General features: G+C 41.8%; 1 protein-coding gene across 1 annotated transcript in view; it reads right to left on the minus strand.

Annotated features, from left to right (window-relative positions):
- The window catches only part of furinb (furin (paired basic amino acid cleaving enzyme) b), a gene marked incomplete at both ends in the record, with an annotated part of 111,779 nt that extends 92,430 nt beyond the window's left edge, over positions 1–19,349 (minus strand). The window contains one exon of the mRNA XM_083893198.1: positions 19,173–19,349. Coding sequence (XP_083749324.1) covers positions 19,173–19,349 — 177 coding nt within the window. The remainder of the gene's footprint in view (positions 1–19,172) is intronic.
- Positions 19,350–19,555: the final 206 nt, after the last annotated feature.

Raw genomic sequence — 19,555 nt, forward strand, 5'->3', positions numbered from 1 at the left:
TGTGGTGCAGCAGTGAAAAGGGTCCCCTGTTGAACAGTGATTTGCTGTTTGCTGGCCCACGTTCCATCCATCCATCCATCCATCCATCCATTATCTACCGCTTTATCCTCCACTGGAGTGTCACGGGGGGTGCTGTGCCTATCTCAGCTGACATAGGGTGATAAGCGGTACACCCTGAACAGTTTTCCAGCCCATCGCAGGGCCACATATAGAGACAAACAACCATTCACTCACACTCTCACACCTACAGTCAATTTATAGTGACCAATTTACCTAATGCCCCATGTTCCATCGATCATCCAAATCACCCCTGGTTCACACTGGACACATAGTGTGTGTAACTGCTCATGTTTTTAAGTATGGCGTTTCTATCTAAAAAAAATATATATTCCAGTGTCCTTAGTTTTTAACCCAAATGCTAACAATGTTCAGAACTTGAACATGAATAATATATGATGAGAGAGACAGACAGCAGCCACTGTCCACTGTAAACAATTGTTGATGAAAAACTCCAGGAGAAAGCTGTGGGATCCCCAACAGTGCCTGTGTCAGGGAGGCCCGTCTGATTTGTTATTTCACTATCACTCTCCGTCTTGTCTCTCTCTTTAAATCCAATCAGCCTGCAATTGACCAAGTGTCATGCTTCAGAGGGGAGCCTGATATCTCCAGCATTGCAGACCTTTTACTTCTCCATTCTTCTTTTCTCAAAAGGTCATATTTTACCTTTACAGCAGCACAGAGTACACACTGCTCTGCCCAACTTTGTTCCGGCATCACATCAGCTTGTCAGGTCTATCTTTAGGATAAAGAGGAATAAAAAAGAGAGGGGCAAAAAAGAAACAATAGCTCATGGAGCACAGTCGGAGGGCATGGCTGCGTGTGATGATAGATCTCTGTAGATGATTTTGGAGCTGGTAGATAAAGCTCTCACTTGACTTGTATTTTACTTATTAATGGAAAAGGAATACATTATTTCTCCTTCCCACACAATCCCCGAAACACTGCTCAACACAAGGAGAGAGGTCATTTGTTAGCTCCTGGAAAAAAGAAATATTCAGTGACTTTCAGTGATTTTTTTCTTTTAACTTGTGCATTAACTACCCCCTGAGGTATTTTTATTTAATTTTTTTAATGCCATCTTCTAAAACATCTCTTGAATCAAACCACAGAAAATACGACACATGTTTAAAACCCATCATTGCAATAGTCTGAGTCATTTCAGCCCACTTTAAAGTTAGTTAAATTACTAATTTGGCTCAGATGAATCGGAGCAGATAACTTGATCTCTACGTACCATGAAAGAGTTTCCCAGAGGATATGTGTTCAGGAACCCACCTGCTACAATTAACAGCTGGGTCTTCCACAGAGTTTCTGAAACTGTGGGCATAATACATTAATCTTACTGAAATGTTTCATCACTGCAGGTGGACTAAATCAATATCTCCACAAATCAAAGGTATTTTTTTCATTAAACTGTAATGCAGTGCAAACATTCCACCACCAACCCTTCCCTATCATTTACCCATGACTCAGTTTCAGTCTAATTAAATCTGTGTACTGTGAAAAAAATGTTCATACCAAATGGACAGGTTTAGAAAAACACAGGCATTATATTATAGAAAACTTGAAGAATTAAATGAAATTCTGAAACATCAAATAAAAGTTCAAAGATATGAGTCATTCTGTGATAGACAAATGAATATGAAGCACACAGCAGAGGAAAAGTAATAACTCTTTAATATCTTGTCTCGTGTCCTCATTCACAATACAATTACAGATTATTTGTATACTTGCAGGCTTCAGATTGAAAGCTCTCTGTCCTTTGTATATTAGTGGAGCAGGAATACAAGGAGGTGTTGGGTTCGCTGAGAAGAATTTAATAGTGGCTGAGCATTAATATGAAGTTTCACTTGTAACCTCTGGGTGTTCCAATTCCCGCCTCACCTATAACAGAATTGTTTTATTTCCAAATCGTAACTTCCATTTATAACCTTCCTGATACCCATGCATAATGCATTTTTATAGCGCTCCAAGCCAGGATCACACAACGATCAGATGAGAAAAGAAAAGAGAAAGGTCATCTAATTGCACTATGTTAATAGAGGACAGGAAAACATGGTACACTGACAAAGACTCAGCACAGGTACGTGTTAAAACTGAAGTGTATGTCATATCTGATGAGGCTGGTGAAATGAAAAAGCTCAAAACAGCCCTTTTCTTGGCATACGAAATGCCTTAAGGATATTCCTTGTGGAGAGCCCAAGGCTGACTCCAGATCTGTGCAAAGTTTCTTCTTTTTTTTACCTGCAGGCAGAGTAAGGGACAAACTCTCCTTTAACAAGAGCTGCCGGGAAGGAGAAGCATTTTTGGAAATTGAAAAAGTGTTCAGTATAAAACAGTTTGTGGATTTGTTTGTAGATTTCTGGATTTGCAATTTAATTAATTATTCGACTTGGCATCTTGCCTCAAAGGGAATAATGATTACTTCTCATTTCTTGACGATCCAATACAACTTTAGGACATTTCATTCAGAAACAAATTAGAAGACTTACTTTATACAGATTGTAAAATATGCACTGAAGAGCTGCCCAGTGTGCTGCTGAAGACTACACAATGCGGAGCATCAATTTTACTGCAGATGGTCGTATTACTTGTAGCAACAGTAACACTAGTCTTAACATTCATATTAGTGCAATGTGGCAGAAATAGTGGTAGCAGTAATGGCAGTGGCAGTAATTGTGCCAGTTTCTGATTTTCCATTCTGGCAAAGTGGTTTCATCTTGATTATTGCACTTCAAAGTGTTTCAAATTGATTCTTACTGAAGCTAGTGTAATTTGATTATTTCTTTTAGCAGATCAATACATTCAATTGGCATCAAAACTGATGCTACTGGTGCAATGAATGATTCATTACACACCCGCAGAGTCTTTCAAAAATAATGCTTCACCAAGTGATTTTGTGAATGTCACTGTGAAAACGTCCCACATACAGACTTCAGAAGGCTGAGCCACTGTAGCAAAACATATCTGTCTACATGTCATCGTGTCATTGATTATTCTGTAATGTGCACCATGAGTGCCACATATGCACACTAACACCCTGACAGATATATTTGCCGAGTACAAATGACTGAGGTGTGACAGTGGTCTAGAGATAGAGAAGCAGACCAAAAAGGCTCAGCAGGAAGAAAGATGGGAGAAGAGTGAATGAAAAGTGTTTTCCCCTCCATCAACATCTCTGAAGCAGAGCCTCAGTGATACTTGCTTGTAATTCATCTCAGTGGACGTCTGACCACTGACATGTGGTTATTTTTCTCTCTAATTGAGAAACATGTTCAGTTGGTGGTCTTGGAGCGAAGTAGACAAGTCTAGCTCAGACAGATGCGGAGAGTAGTGTGTGCTCACTGTGTATGGACAATATTCACATAGGAATCAAATGCATTGGTGCATCCCTGGTGTCATAATGAACATGTCTGTGACATGCTTTGGACAAAATATCATAAGGATGAAGCACCACAGCAGTTCAATCACCCTGCCAAAACAAGACATCAGCCATTACTACTAGCTACTAGTTAGCATTTGAAAAAGTGATCATTTGCAGGCTTTAGCAGGCACAATGCCCTCATATATAACGTGTATCCACTGGACAGATAAATCCCCCCCCCCCCAAAATTTTCTTCAGGAGCCGCCACTGCACATGACTAACCTGGGAAAAAGTAGCTTGCTTTGTTTGCTTTCTGCCAGTCAACCTGGCTGCAAAGGACATTTTTCCACGCTGTTAGATGCATTTGAAAACTAGTGGTCCACAAGGGGTAGCATCATGTCTGTAGCCACAATTCTTTTTTCTACTTATTACACAAGTGCTTTGGTTAATGAAACTACACAGTACATGAGGGCCAGAGAAATTACCCAACAAAGACAACAACAAAGACTTTTAATCAGTTAAATCATTAATAGCAATTAATTGACTGATGGTTAATCATTAATATCCCTGGTGTTATATCCATCTATAAAATAGTCTGCTCAATGAATGGACACCTCTTCTCCACAGTAAAGGACTGTTCAGGAAAATTCCAAGAGAACCAATGAGGATAAAACACAATCTGGCATCACCTGTGAACAATTGTGAGGACTGTATGCAAATACTGTATATGCACTTTATTTCTGTTTATGAAAACACTTGCTTGGCATCTTCTATGGTGGTGTATTTAATTTTTACAGTAACTGTGACAGCCCGAACTCAGTCCCTGCTTTGGTCTGGGACTTCACTAGGTCTCAGGCCCTTCAAGTCTTGATCTTCTTGCTACACTGAGATCACTCACGATGGTTGTGCCACATCTGAAAGTGGTCATGCTGTTAGTGACTGTGGGAGTGATATACAGTGTTGTGCCACCAGTTGTTGATACTGTGGCTGAAGCTGAGACTTAAATACACTGTAGCGACAATCTTCCCTGCGAACAAAAGTCATTGCTGAATGAAAGGAAAGTTCCATCTTCAATTTACTCGGAGCGCACAGAAGTCAATAATGGACAGATTATGAATGTGAGTAGACTCCCCGAAGAAAAGAGACTTGAAAGAGGGTAGACAATACACACGCTTGGCTGGTTCTATACCTCAGAGGAACAGAGCAGTCTGATGGACTTGCACCCTCTCCACATGCTTGATCTATGCCATCTGATCTTGCAGAGATTCAGCCCCCATTTCCAAAAAAACAAAAAATAAACAACAGCAATGCTCTTTCTAACCTCAGCACCTTCCTGGTAGACATGCCTACCAAGGTTTTGGTGCTATGATGCTGCTGAAACTTGACCACAGCTGACAACTTCTTTTAAAGGTCCCATATTATGCATAATCAACTTTTTAATCATTTTAATACTTATATTTGGGACACTGGTGGCCCTACCAGTCGCCAAAGTGTGAAAAAAGATGGCTCACTCATTTTTTGTGGTCCTCCTCAGTCTAAGTACAGGAGATAAAACATGAAATGTTGACTTCCGTGCTCCTTGGGACGTCACAAGACGCAAAATTCCTAGAATTGCACGCAAGAGTGCTGGCGAGTGTAACGGCATCCGAAAACAAGAAGTCCATGAAAAGTCATATTCTTGGCTCCACAGTGCAGCACAGAGTCCTACACAAACTTCCAGCCTCAGAGGATTCCAAATGTGAACTGCTGTTAGCTCCCAGTAGCCACTGTGGCTGATGTCATTTCCTGTCCCTTCAGTTTGTTTTTTTATTTTTTATTTTTTTTAAGAGATACTACTAAACTGAGAGTTCTGAACAGGGCTGTTTTGGCAGCGTGGTTGAACTGCTGCGATGCTTCATCCTTATGGTATTTTGACCAAAGCATGTCACAGACATGTTTGTTAGGACACCAGGGAACTAGGTTAACTTGGTGAAATAGGATATATGGGACCTCTAAGAGAGCAGAGGAAAGTACTCCATATTTCTCTTTAAAAAAAAAATAAATAATAATTTTTGTGGTACCATGCTTCAAATCCAGGTCTCACAAACCTGTGAGTAAAGAACATTAATAAGAAGAACCTTTCTGCTTGCCTGACTGTGACAGCACAATCATTATAACAAGCACTATATATGTGTCACCAGTGATGTAAGGAATGTTGATCAAGGATTCAGGATTATCATTTGTGAAATGGGAAACCAGCCCCGCAACTTCACATTAGTATCACACAGTAACTAAAGCAATTGCTCTTATTTGATGGGGACAGCTTTGGCAACACAAAGTGTGAAACTGAGCTGTGAAATAAACAACATATATCTTGATACAAATATAGTAGATATTCCATATGCACAACTGTTTTCTTCTTGCTGGAGGCAGATGGGCCCACACGAAGGCCTGAATGATGTTTTTTTTTTGAGTGATGATTAAAGCTGTCAATCTCAAAGACATAACATATTCCCTCAGAGATATTACTATTGCATTAAATTTGGACAGTATTGCCTTCTATTAAAAAGGAATATATTAGATTTGAGTAAAGTAAGCTGCAGTAGACTTTTTCATTTCATTTTTAATATAAATGAGTGTATGTTACATTCCACAATAAGATAACATAATGCTGAAGCCTATCAGCTTCACACAGCTCTCTCTCTGTATCTCTTAGGATGAAAGGTGTTTTGACATTCACGGCCTGCGCACGGGAAGTTATCTGTTTTATGTCACAAACGATGCCATTAGGGCGAAAATACAACAGCTACAAAAAACAAGACGGCTACAAAATGTTGGATTATGGCTGAAAATGCCAGGAGGCATCTAAAAAGTTTTAAAAGTAGATTCTATTGCTAAAAATACTGGATGTTCAGCAGTTTTATGGGACGAGTAATTCTTTATTGTTATTTATGTTTAAAGTTTGAGTTACTCAAGAGATGCTGTGCTCCATTTAATAAAATAAAATAAAATAAATAATTAATACCTTTGAACCGCTACTGCAGGGCCATTCAACTTCATAAGCGGGTGGGCCAAAAAGGAAAATAGCTGGTGTTTTGTGGGCGACACAGAACATAATAGGCATGATTATAGCAAATATATTGCTACAAGAAATAAAATTAACCAATCCTACATATTTTTCACTTTAAATTGACATTATAAATCCAGACGGCAGCCAGTCCACTTTAGAAAGTACAGGGGACAGCGGTTGACATTCAAAATAAATTTAAATCCCACGCTAACTGATAAGAACATGAGGAATTTTGTTCTGTCAACAATTACACAGTGATTGACGTGATGTTACTTGACTGTGTTGAAATGATGCTTACAGTACCTGGAAGTTCTATATAAACCAAGTTTCTGGATGCAAGGGCGTAGGTTTGCATATGGACAGTACTTGGAGAACGCCAGATAGAGACAGGGCAATGTGTATGTGTGGTGATGCTGTGAGAGGAGAGCGACGGTGAGCGAGCGAACTTTACGAGCATCAGTGAACGCATCACAGCCGATCAGAAATCGCTGTGAGTCACAGAGCAGACGAGAGAGAGTGCACAGGGTGACACAGAACAGACACAGTGCTGATTTTTTAGGGCTTCATCTTCATGTTCAGTTCCGCTAACATGAGTGTCTCTGACCTGTCCCGCCCATGAAGAGTGTAAGAGCAATGTAAGAGCCAATCACAGCCCAGCACCATGTTGTATGCGTAACATGACAAAGAAACCTACCCAAATCAGATGAGAGCCATTGAGACTCACTTAAATAGCTCATAGGTGGGTTTTTATCATAAAGTCATCATAAAGTCAGAGTTCTTGCCTGTGGGCAGTATCTGCTGGCTGGAATAGTCCTACTCTACTGCAAATGGGTAGAGGAGAGGTAGGAATTGTGTGGAATCACCTTGGCATATGGCATGTTAGGACGCCAGCAGTGTTGTGCTAATTTCTCAGAATTCCTCAGGAGGGCAACAGAAGTTACACACTGGAGATTTAACAGTTTGATTGAAAAAAACGATAACACCCCTTTGCTGTGCCCAAATAACTCTATTTTAATTTCATCAGTCCACAGCACCTTATTCCAAAATGAAGCTGGCTTGTCCAAATGTGCTTTAGTATACCTCAAGCAACTCTGTTTGTGGTGGGTGCAGAGAAAAGGCTTTTTCTGCATTACTCTTCCATACAGCCTCTCCTTGTGTAAAGTGCGCTGAATAGTTGAACGATGCACAGTGACACCATCTGCAACAAGATGATGTTGTAGGTCTTTCTGGTCTGTGGGTTGACTGTGACTATTCTCACCATCCTTCGCCTCTGCTTATCAGAGATTTTTCTTGGTCTGCCACTTCAGGCCTTAACTAGAACTGTGCCTGTGGTCTTACAATTCCTCACAATGTTCCTCACAGTTGAAACTGAGAGCTTAAATCTCTGAGATAGCTTTATGTATCCGTCCCCTAAACCATGATGCTGAACAATCATTGGTCATTTGAGAGTTGTTTTGACGCTCCCATGTTGCCACTCTTCAGAGAAGATGCAAAGAGGAGAAACACTTACAATTGGCCTCCTTAAATACCCTTTCTCATGATTGGATTCACCTGTGTATGGAGGTCAAGGGTCACTGAGGTTACCAAACAATTTTCAGTACCAATAATTATATTAAATCATATACATTTTATTTCACTACTCAAATATCACTGTGTTTTTCTCCTATATGATATTTAAAAAAATGTACAGGGGTGCCCAAACGTTTGCCTTCCACTGTATATGCATTGTATATTCTATTTTGATGTATGTTGTTAAGCCTTAGGAATGTTCCTGGTGCTTGCAGATACATATGCACTTGGAATAAAAAGCCCAAAAAATATATTTTTGCATGTATAAAAGAGAATAAAAAATGGCCTCACCTTAACTGCTACATGATCGCGCCATTCTGGGGGAAAACCTGTTTCTCTTTCACTTCAAACCAATTATTATTATGCTATTATCAGCAGGCATAACCTAAATTCATTTAATAGGTTAAAGATGTTTTTGTCATAAAACATAGCTCTGAGTACCTTTTTAGTAATGATTTCTTCAGATCTCTGGCACAGCACCCGGCCCATTTTTGGAAAAAAGCTAAAAGGTTTGTGGCTACAGGCTTTATGTAATGAAGTGGTGCATTTGAATGAGATATAGCTCAGGGACAAGGAGGGGTACACTTCAGCTAGATCAGATGAGTAAACACTGAAAGAAAGTGGAAGCTAGGGGATAAAGACAGGGTCAGGAGGACAACTGAAAGAGGGAAGAGGGAGCACAGAGGAAAGAGAGCAGACCTGCAGACAACCTTTTTTAACAAAGGAAGAAATTATTGTTAAGGGGAGATTGGCCACGAAGGCACATTATTTATGTTGCAAGATTAAGGCTGTAACCTTTTATCTGTAATTCAATTATCTGTTCAAACTCAAAGGTCGAAACTCAAAATATACAGCCTCCAGGCCCATCACACCATTTGAAGTAATTATCGATTGGTCCAGCAGAGGGCACAGTGAGCGAAGCGAATGTTGGTAGAATAATGAAGTAAACAAAGGAAGTTAGGCATGCTTTTTGTAAACATCAAGGGGCCGTGTGATCTTGTACGGTAATGCTTAACACCCTTCCTTTCCGTGGAGTTGGTCTGCAGGATATAAAATGCTTGTCATTTTCTCCATGGCAACCTAATGCCAAAACAAGTTGTATTTTGGTAGATGTAAGTGGGCTGACAGTCACAGGAGTGTTAGAGCAGAGGTCTATACCAAACCCTGAGAATGAAAAACCACAAAAACAAAACACACATTCAGGTTTTAGACTGCTATTTATCACAGAATGCCGCATTGACTTTAAATTATTTGGACTGCCTAAATACAGCATTATTCCTAACCATGAAGAGGAACTTTGTAAATCTGGTCAATTGTTCTCTCTTTTGTCCTCCTCTTTATCCTCACTGTAGTAAAAACTCACCACTGACACTCTCCCCTACTCCCCTTCTCCATGCCACGTGCATTAATGGAGCCAGCAAACACAAGCTGTGGAGCCATGTGCAAACACTTTTGGGGTAGGTTTTCTGGTAAATGATTGTAGGGGGAGTGGAGACAGCCCCCAATCTCCTCGAAACAAGCCATTTAACCATTACAATACAAGACTCTGAAGCTGTTAAATTACCTGTTTAACCCTAACCATAACCAGTTAATACCAAAACCTCACCTTATCCTAATTCAAATCTCACCATAAAACTTAATCAGTTCCTAACAAAGGAGGTTCTGGTCTTTAGGATCGGGTTTTGACTGTTGGTCCTGACAAGGCAAGTGTTTATGCCAGAAAAGGTCTCAAATAAGTAACAAATATAAATACACACACACATGCATGCACACAGACACGCTGTAAGAAAATAAGAAAAAGCAAATGGGAAATTAATGGAGATGTGCAATGTCAGCAGGCATTGTTATCATTTATTCATCTCTACTGGTTTTATAAGAATAGTGACAATTTGGATCAACCAACCAAGAAAATTATTTTTATGATACTCAATCATTCGAATCATTTTATGACAAGAGCACTCAGCATTAATGCAAATGAACATTCAACATTTGGATGTAAAAATGTGTTTAATCTGTTTTTCCTTTTTAGATATAAAACTGTTTAAAAAGCACAAGATTTGGATTATTAAAATGACCATGATTGCTAGATAGGAAATTTACAAACTGTCAAGAGCAATTTAATCCGAGCTGTATGGATGCTAGTGTATCCATGTGAGGCTGCAGTCTAACTCACATGAGAAATATCTCATGGAAGTATGGAGGGAAGAAAAAAATAGGGAGCGGCAGAATAAAGGAGACAAGAAAGAAAACCGATGACATTTGTGACTGAAATGCAGCTCTCTTGAAATTTCTGGGGATTTGGAAACTCATTTTATGCAAACTTAATGATGTTGAGGGGGGGAAATGGTGCTGCAGTAGCAGAAATAGATTTGGGCAATGATAATAATTAAACTCCATATAAAAATAATTTATATGAATTTGAATATTTTTAATTAATAACAGTGGAAACACTCATGGTAAAGCACAAGAAGGCGAACATGTATATTAACTCAAGAGTTACATTCATACCATAAGATTTACTCACTTTTTTTTTTTTTTTAACCTGTCCTGTCCAGTACCTTGGGCATGCACTATGGTTGACTGCATGTCTGTTGGTGTTGAACAGATTTTGCTGTTTGCAGGGTGAGTAATTACGGAGCTGTAATGCCCGTCCTGCTATTTATGTATTTTTTTTACTGATTTATATATTTATTAGGTTGTGTGGGAGGACCGGGCCGGACAGGGGGGTGGGGGTGAGGGTGGGTAGACAGACAAGGGAGCTGTGAGAGAGATGGGGAGAAAGAGGGAGAGAAAGAGAGAGGGAGGGAGGGAGAGAGGGGGAGGGAGGGAGGGAGAGAGGGAGAGAGAGACACTAGATAGAAGTAGCATAACACACTAAGGAAATAATGATAACATTACAACATTAATAACACTGATATGCATTTGTATAAGTACAGTACCATTAGAATTTGGTAACAACCACATATAGAAAAGGTGATCTTGTTTATAACGGCTGTATCAGTTTATATTGGTTCTATCATGAACCAGAGTTTGTCTGTGTGTGTATCTGTATGTCTGTGCATTCGCGCATCTGTATGTCTGTGCATTCGCGGAGGTTGATGCACTTGGTGTGGTCGTGAATCCGTGGTGAAAACCGCGTCCCCCCCCCTCAGCCCCCCGGAAGAAGATTGGCAGTTACCCAGGCACATGGAGCGTCCACCAGCCCCCTGGGCCAGGAGAGACCCGCAGCCACCCGACCCAGGGCCAACTGCAAGTCCACCCCGCACAAGACCAAGGCAGGGAGCCGCAGAGCCGGAGCCCCCCCTGCCCAGAGCCCGCCCCGAGGGGGCAGTAGTGACAGCACCACGGGCACAGACTAGCCCACCACATGCCGAGGCAGGCACTGAGGCCCCAGGTCCCCACACCCGGGGCACACCCAGGCCCCCAGGGCAGCCCAGCCCACCACCAGGGACAGCAGAGCCTCCCCCAGACCGCAGCCCCGGAAGCAGGCCGGAGCCCGCCACAGCTATCCCCGACGCCTACCCCGGAGCCAACCACACGACTTCCCCCCCAGAGGGGAGCAGGCAGAGGCTCACGTAGGGATCCCAGCCGGGGTCCCAAAGGAACAGGAGACAGCAGGGTCCCGGATCCGCCCCGGGCAAGCCCCCCCGCACAGGTATGGGTCAGAGGCCGGAAGATCTGCCACGGCGGACCCCACGCCCGTACCGGCATAGGGACCCACCGTCCACCCAGGGCAGGGGCGCCCAAAGTCAGCCCCCGCCGGGCAACCAGCTCGCCGCCCACCATCACCCTTCCCAGGAGTCATGGCAAGCCACGGCCAGGTCCCCCGGGGCTCCCCCTGACAGGTCAGCCGACCCAACTACCTACCGCAGCCGCCAGCGTCCCGGAGCCCCACAGCCGCCCCACCAGCCCAAACCGCCAATCCCAGCCCAGCCGGGAGGCGGGCGGGACACAGGTACCCGGGAGGTCCCCCACACCACAGCCCGCTCAGACTGGGGCGACGCTGCAGCTCTCCACGGGCACCACCAGCGCGGCAGGGTCAGGTCCACTCCTGCTCCCCCGGAGGGGGAAGCCACCAGTGAGCGCCGCACCCCGGACGCCAGTAGGACCCGTAGCCAGATCAGCATGGCATCCGCCACGACAGTCCAGGCATCCGCCACGACAGTCCAGGCCCCCGCCCCACCCTCCGCCCGGAGACAGCCCCCAGTCCCCGGGGTCCCCCATGCCAGGGAGCCCACCCGCCTCTACCGCTTTACCCACCCAGGGGAAAAGAGACGCGCCGGTCCACCCCAGGGCACCGCCGGGGCGCCGCAGCGAGCACCCCCCCCCCACCTCACTGGGGAGTGACTCTAGCGGGGCCCCCCCCCCCCGCCACCGGCAGGGGCCAAGCCCACCCCCAGGGGCCCAGTCACATTTTTATACACACTGCTCATCGTCTGTAGGGCTTGTATTTTTGTTGTTTTCTAATTAGTGGTTTACCTACTCATCACAGCTTGTCTTTTTTTTATTGTCAGTCACTGTTTCATGTTTTGAATTATAAATGTTGCACATTTTTGGTATCTTTTCATGTAATAGAGGGTGTCCTGAACTATATTTCTATTACCACAGATTTCTGTTTGATGTATTATTGTTCTGTGTACTTCAGTAATGCTTTGAAATTTCAATTTCAAATCCTGTTTGTAGGGTGGCACTGTTATGTCTGTCCTGGGACTACACTTGAAAAAATAGCCTTTGGCTAAATCTAACAGATTAAAAGAAATGTTTATCAATGTTCACTGTCCTTATTTAACCAACCAACCAACCAAACAAATAAATAAATAAAGATTTAAAAAATAAGTAAATCGGTTCTGCATGATCCGAAAAACGACACTCATTTTCACTCCTATTAAGTCCATGGTGGACATGGTTAAGTCCTATTAATAAAAAACAAAGGGATGAAAAATAAACATTGTTAAAGCTATTGTGAAAATGACTTGAGACAATAGTGTGACAGAGGCGTGGGAAAAAAGAGGCTGCGAGGCATTTGTTATTTTCCTTTGCAAGTCTTGAGGGAAATACAAGACATCAGTGTTGCAGCTCCAGAACAATGTGGTGTGAGTTTATGAGTGAAACTGCAGTGTTTAAGTGTGGGGAACATCTCAGAACAATATGCACAAGAGACACAACAACAAACACACACAAACCTCCTTGATGGAGACCGGGTACAGTATTTTTGATGTTCGTTTTAACAAACCGTTACCTCAAAATGAGAACTAAATGAACAGACACACACACGCACACATACCTCCCAATTGCACTCAAGGCAAATGAAAGCAAGATAAAAGCACTGAGTCTGATATCATCAGCCCATCTGATCTGCTCCCTGTACAAATCACATCTGAATTTAAAATAATCAACTCTCCTTACCCACTCGGCAAAACTGCCCCAGTGCATTCTTTAAAGCATCACTGTCACTTCAAAAGCAATTAAACATGAGCTCAGTCCTGATAGGTTGTGACCGCCTCACTACAGCAGTAAAGCAGAAAGAGAGAGAGAGAGGAGCAAGAGTGCATTTCATGTATTTATGTTGTTACATCTCACGCCAATACAGCTCATTTGAATAGAAGTGAATATAGAAAGAGGGGGAGAGAGAGTGACACAGAAATGGCCAGAGGGCCAGTGCATCACATTTGGCAGTGTATCGTGCACACAGTAATGGACAAAGGCCTTGGACTAAATCACATTCCAACTACCACAGAGCAAGTGTGCATCTGTGTGTATTTGGAGCTATGGTGGTATGAAATTGAAAAACACTGGTCTGAAAAATCACAAAATTGGAGAAGGAATATTGGATTTTGAACGAATATTATGGAGCAATCAAGTGACGGCAGCCGAACATTTGCTCACCACCCGGCAATTACCTTTTACGTCTACAACAAAAGAGCCAGTGGAGTGTTGCCTGCAGTTTTTGCCGAGGATCATGACTGGTGGAGCAGATGGTGGAAATTGGGATAACAAAATCTGCAAGTTGTTAATTTCAAAAATCACTACAGCCATATGTTTAGTAGATTATCTTATTAACAAAAAGAGACATAGAGACTAAGATGGAGCTATACAGAGACAGACAGGAGGACAAAGACTAAAGCAAAGTGAGAGTCTCTGGCATGACATGTCTACATCACAGAGCAGGGTGATTCAGTCTATCCAGAGGCTGTCCATCCTCATAAAAACAGTTATTCTGACTTTGCGCACCATGAACACAACATGACATTTAGCTCCAAACCCTGAACTGCTACACCCACACGGACACAAAAGCATGATTGAAAAAAAAAAAAAAAAAAGATTAAACACATTACAAAAAAAACGGATATAACAAGCTCTCTGTGTCAACTTAAATGTCGGTGCGCACTGGGAAGTCTTGATGACATTTACAGTAGTCAACTCTGGTGTTGAACACGCACAAACAGACATGTCCACCTCTCACACAGGAGAATTAAGATCAAACACAAATAGGTTGTTCTGAAAATTAGAGGTGTCACTATTCTCCTGAACTATGGTTCAATCCATACACAAATAAAACTCAAATGCATACTACAATTAAAAGTTAAATATCAGGAATGCTCTTTGTAGAGCTCAAAGATTAACTTTTTGGCAAACAAACCCACCAAAAAAACAAACTCACATGTTCGTTTGACGGAAGCAAAAGATGAAAGCTCTCACAGCTCTTCTCTTCGATCTCTCTGCACACCATATATAGCAGGGAGAAATATTTAAGGATTGGGAGTTGGTAACAAGGGTCAAATACTTTTATCAATTGCTTAAATCGAAAATTAATTGCACCTTGTTTTTGGCAATTAAGTAAATGCGATATCACCGTTTGTTGTACGGCAGGACACTAAACAGAGAAGACACTACAGTCTGCTGTTGCGGTGCAAACATCACATTAGCCTTAAAGGGACAGCCACCCGGCATGTACTTTCTCTGACTGTTAAGTCTTGCAATGTGTGTGTTCTCTTGCTTTGGGTGTCGTCTTCTCTGTCTTCTTTGGGAACACAGTTGCTCGAGGTTTCTTTTGACTCACTCTCACTTCTGGCATGTTGGTGCGCATGGCTGCAGTCATGAAAACATTTCCATACGTGCCTCCCCCTGCTTGTCCGACACTGTGTGCGTCAACCTAACATGACGTGGCAGCTAGCTAATATGATTGGTTCAAAGCGTTGTTTATCTCATTGTCAATGGCTGTTCGGGTTATCGATCAAAATGTGGATGAAATTAATTATGTCCAAGTTATAGCAAATGTATCTAGTTTGAAATTGAGTAAAATTTCTATCCCGATATATATAACATTATCAACCCTAGCTACAATTCTAAACTAAACACCAGCACTGTGGGTGAGTCTCATCGCAAATCTGATCTGGTGTCAAAGCCAAAAGTATATATAAATCGATAGAATTGTATTTCTGTAGCCTAAATAGACAAATCACAGGTTGCGTTGACAGGTTTTTCAATCAGTTTCTTTTGTCTTCTTATACTTGCATGATATGTAGGGTTTTACTTTGGCATTTTTCCGATGTTCCATTCAATAATTCTGATTGATAGAGATAGTGAGTATTGTATTGGCTCATCTCTATTTCGGGAAAGGACCAAAAATTAAAACAATTTTATCAGAGGGAAGCTACAGATGAGGTATCTCTCTCCCAGGATGGACAAAAATGATGTAATGGATGCAAAAAACATAGATTCCCGACAAACAAAATTGTGGTGTGTGATCAAGGTCAGAGTTTCTGAAGGCAAATACACCTTTGAGTGCGCCACCAAGAGTGAGGCAGACGGCAGTGTGACGGTAACACTAAGTTTTTCCACCACTATTCCCGCCAGTGGAAGAATTTCCACTCTACCATCTGTTACGAAGCAATAGCTTTCGGTTTCAAAATCATTACTGCACTACCACAAATAGATAAAGGCGAAAAGAAAATGCATCTCTAAGCACTGCAGTGAACAAATAATAATTTACATGATGGTCCTGCAACACATTAGCAATAAAAAAGAACATAGGCTCATGTTTATACATTCGCCTTCCTGCTGTTTTTTGCCAAGTGCCCTGTAGAAAAGATGACAGTTAAATAAAATAGCTGTTTCTTTTCCAAGCATTCACCGCTACAAAGCCACACCTAAACCCTCGCATAGAGCACAGACATGGCAAATAGCCCGTAGATCTGCCGTCTCTCAGCACCAACTCCGGTAATACAAAATTAAAATAAACCTTACTTAACTTACTTACCTAATGGAAACAATAAAATGATGAACCCACACAAAATCTTATTCCACACAATGGATAATACTTAATTCACCCCATTCTGCCATCCAGTATTCCATTAGCTATCTTCAACTTTTTGTTGCTCGTGTCTCCCACACTTCTCTGTGTGTCTGTATTCTCATACTTTTCCAATGGGAATGTGTCAATTATCTATCCACTGTCTTTCCTATTCTCTTTTAATTATCCATCTAAATTTGCCGAAATATTTGTCTATTATTGGAATGTCTCTCACTCGTTCTCTCAAAAAACTGCAAAAAAAAAGAAGCATCACCATAAAAAAATGTTCAGCTGAAGAAAAAGGGCATCTTGTGAGGAAGTGCTGTGAACCATAGAAAAGTCTTTCACACTCCGAACAGCTTCATGTCACGTACACTCAAATGATGAGCTGCCATATGGCATCAGTGAGTCAATGACACATGCACATTAGAGCAGTCAATCCCAGAGCGGGACTCGGTCAGGAGGACACATAGATAAGGCGCTGGAGCTTTTTGGGGGTCAAATAAAGTATGTTTTGCTTCAAATGTATATGTAAATTGAAGTTGTGATTCATTTATCAGACACATATCGCTCAGAGAAAGCAGGTTTACCTTTTGAAAATGAAATCAAGTGTTACAAATATGGCAGTAGAAGTAGTCAGAAACATTGTGAGTTGGATTGAAAGGACTCTTTCCTGTGCCTGGTTTCAGCAGTACACAGTCATTAATTAGGAAAAGGCAATACTAATCAAATTAAGACAATACATCTATACATCTCCCTGTTAATTAAGGGCTTAATAGGTAAAGTAGATGCAGCAAAATGTCTTTCTGAGGGGGTGAAATGAGGGAAGGAATCGTAAAGAGGAGAGGAAAAGCAATAAAGGTTTTTGGGCAGGAGGCTGATCACATAATGAGAATATGAGAGAAAGGAGATTTGCCTTGTCTGGAGGAAGCGGAGCCCTTTTTTGCTCCATAGCCCCGTGTCTGTGGGTGATTGTGTAGAATATATATGGGTGTTCTGTGCGCGGAATATTGAACCTTTTTTTTGTATCCAATTCACTTAGTCTAAAGATTGATTCTCTATCTAGAATTTACAGAAGCAATTAAGAGTAAACGTCAGTTAGGTTGCATAAAACCTAATATAGGCTTTTCTTTCAGCCTGCAGTACAATAGTTCTAGACTGTTGTAACAACTGCAGCCATCCCAATCAATACTAAATGGACTCTAGATTCAAGCAGTGTTACACCAGCTGAGTTTTAAGTCATGTGAGTATGATCTAATATAACGGCAATACGACAAAAGGCATTTAATAATATGACACAAATCTAATCTGGTCCCTATTGCCTGAAACCAATCCGACAACTGGCCAGTAACAGTTACATGACAAACATTCGGAATACACTCCACACAAAATCTTAGACAAAACAAACAACAAAATTATAACCCTGAATCGGTTATGATAACCTCCATTTCAGAAAATCCTCTTCATTTGAGATGAGAAGAAGGGAGGTGGGAATATGCATAACCTCCTACGCATACTTCCTAATCCAGAAGGCTGTTCACTGGCGTGTGTAACACTCTGGCAGTTCCACAAAGACGCATGCAAATGAAGGTAAGTCTCAAGTGGTGCAACAAGGGAAGAGGGGACCGAAAAGCTACTCACTGTCAACTGCTGAACACAAATATGGAAAAGCTTAGTCCCGGTAGCTTTTTGATATTCAGGGAACCTAACACACCAATGGAGAAACAATAAGTCACTACGCCCTGCTCTCACTGTGCCCATTCTTTTGACTGTTTTTTTTTTCCTTTACCTATCCACAAACTACATGAAACAACAGCTCAATTACTTAAAATGACTCGGCAAATAAAATTTAACGACCTACTTCAGAATTATATAAAACAACAATTCTTTAGACCCTAAAATATATGACATTATTCCTGTATATTTCTGACGCTTCTCTGAAAACACAATTGTCTGCTAGTGCTTTAGGAAGGAAATTAACACCCAATGTATGCTTTATGAAATGGAGGAGGCCACATTTCAGAAACAGAATGGCCTAAAAGGTGTCATGTTAAGGTGAATTCACGCCAAACATGACACATTGTCTTTTTTTGTGTGATAAAAAAAATGCAGAGACAACTGCAGATTTTGTGTTAGTTGTCGAAGGTCAACTAGTCGAAGGTCTAAGGACAGAGGATGTTACCAACCCTGTGAAGTCCTGTGAGACAAACTATGTTTTGTAAACTGTGGGCTATATAAATAAAGATTGATTGATTGATTGAGTTGCACGAGTAACTGCTCCAGTTGCTCAAGTTAAAATGATTGAACTAGAGGGGGAAAAAAAGCAGCTAGACGCAGTGATGCGAAAACCAATCAGTGCTGAGATTCTTCCAACATATCAATGTTGTATCAGACATTGAGAACTGCTGCTGTTGTATGTGTACACCCCGAGCGAGCACGACCAGGTGTAGAGGGAGACAGCTTGGCAGAAATGTGTAATCCCTGTCAGAATCCATGCTAACTGGTAACTAAATATGTGTGTCACATCAAGCTCTATGTTGCACTGTTGTTTTGTTGTTGACTGTAGATTAGCTCTAGCATTAGCCTCAGAAAAGATGTTGCCAATTGTATTTACTCAACACAAATGGTTCAGCCACATGAATTGTGAAAAGTGATAGAACAAGGAAAATCACTTTTTCACATTCAATGTGAACGTACCATGAGTCTCTAATCCTGGCTTTCAATTATCATCATAATCACACCTTTGTTCACTTACAAGCATGATTTCAAAATGGATACATTCTTGCGTGAAGTAATAGTGGAGAGGTGTAGCAAGGAATACTGTAAGAGGAACTTACGTTGCCAAGGTTGCTGAAACCATGTTCCCTGGCGATGCGGTCAGCCTCCTCTGGCCCCCCATCGACCTGGACAGCCCAAGTGTTGGTGTAGACCTCTGCAGCAACAGTCCCCTTCAGTTGAGCTATCAGGAGGACGAGGACTGTCCACAAGTACAGCAGGGCCACCCTGGCATCCATGAAAAGGACTGTTTGTTCGTCTGTCACTGCTCCTCGGGCAGAGCGGGGCTGCTCTACCTTACAGCAGTAAAGTAGACCAGTGGCCTGGAGACAGGAGGACAGAGCCAGATATAAACACAAACATGGTCTTCTTAACTGGGTCACTCTTTTACCTGAATTAGAACAAACAACAGTCTGAAAACAAATCAAATCATTGCCAAGGAAAA

The sequence above is a fragment of the Microchirus variegatus genome, assembly GCF_963457635.1.
Source record: "Microchirus variegatus genome assembly, chromosome: 8".
Classification (NCBI taxonomy): Eukaryota; Metazoa; Chordata; class Actinopteri; order Pleuronectiformes; family Soleidae; genus Microchirus; species Microchirus variegatus.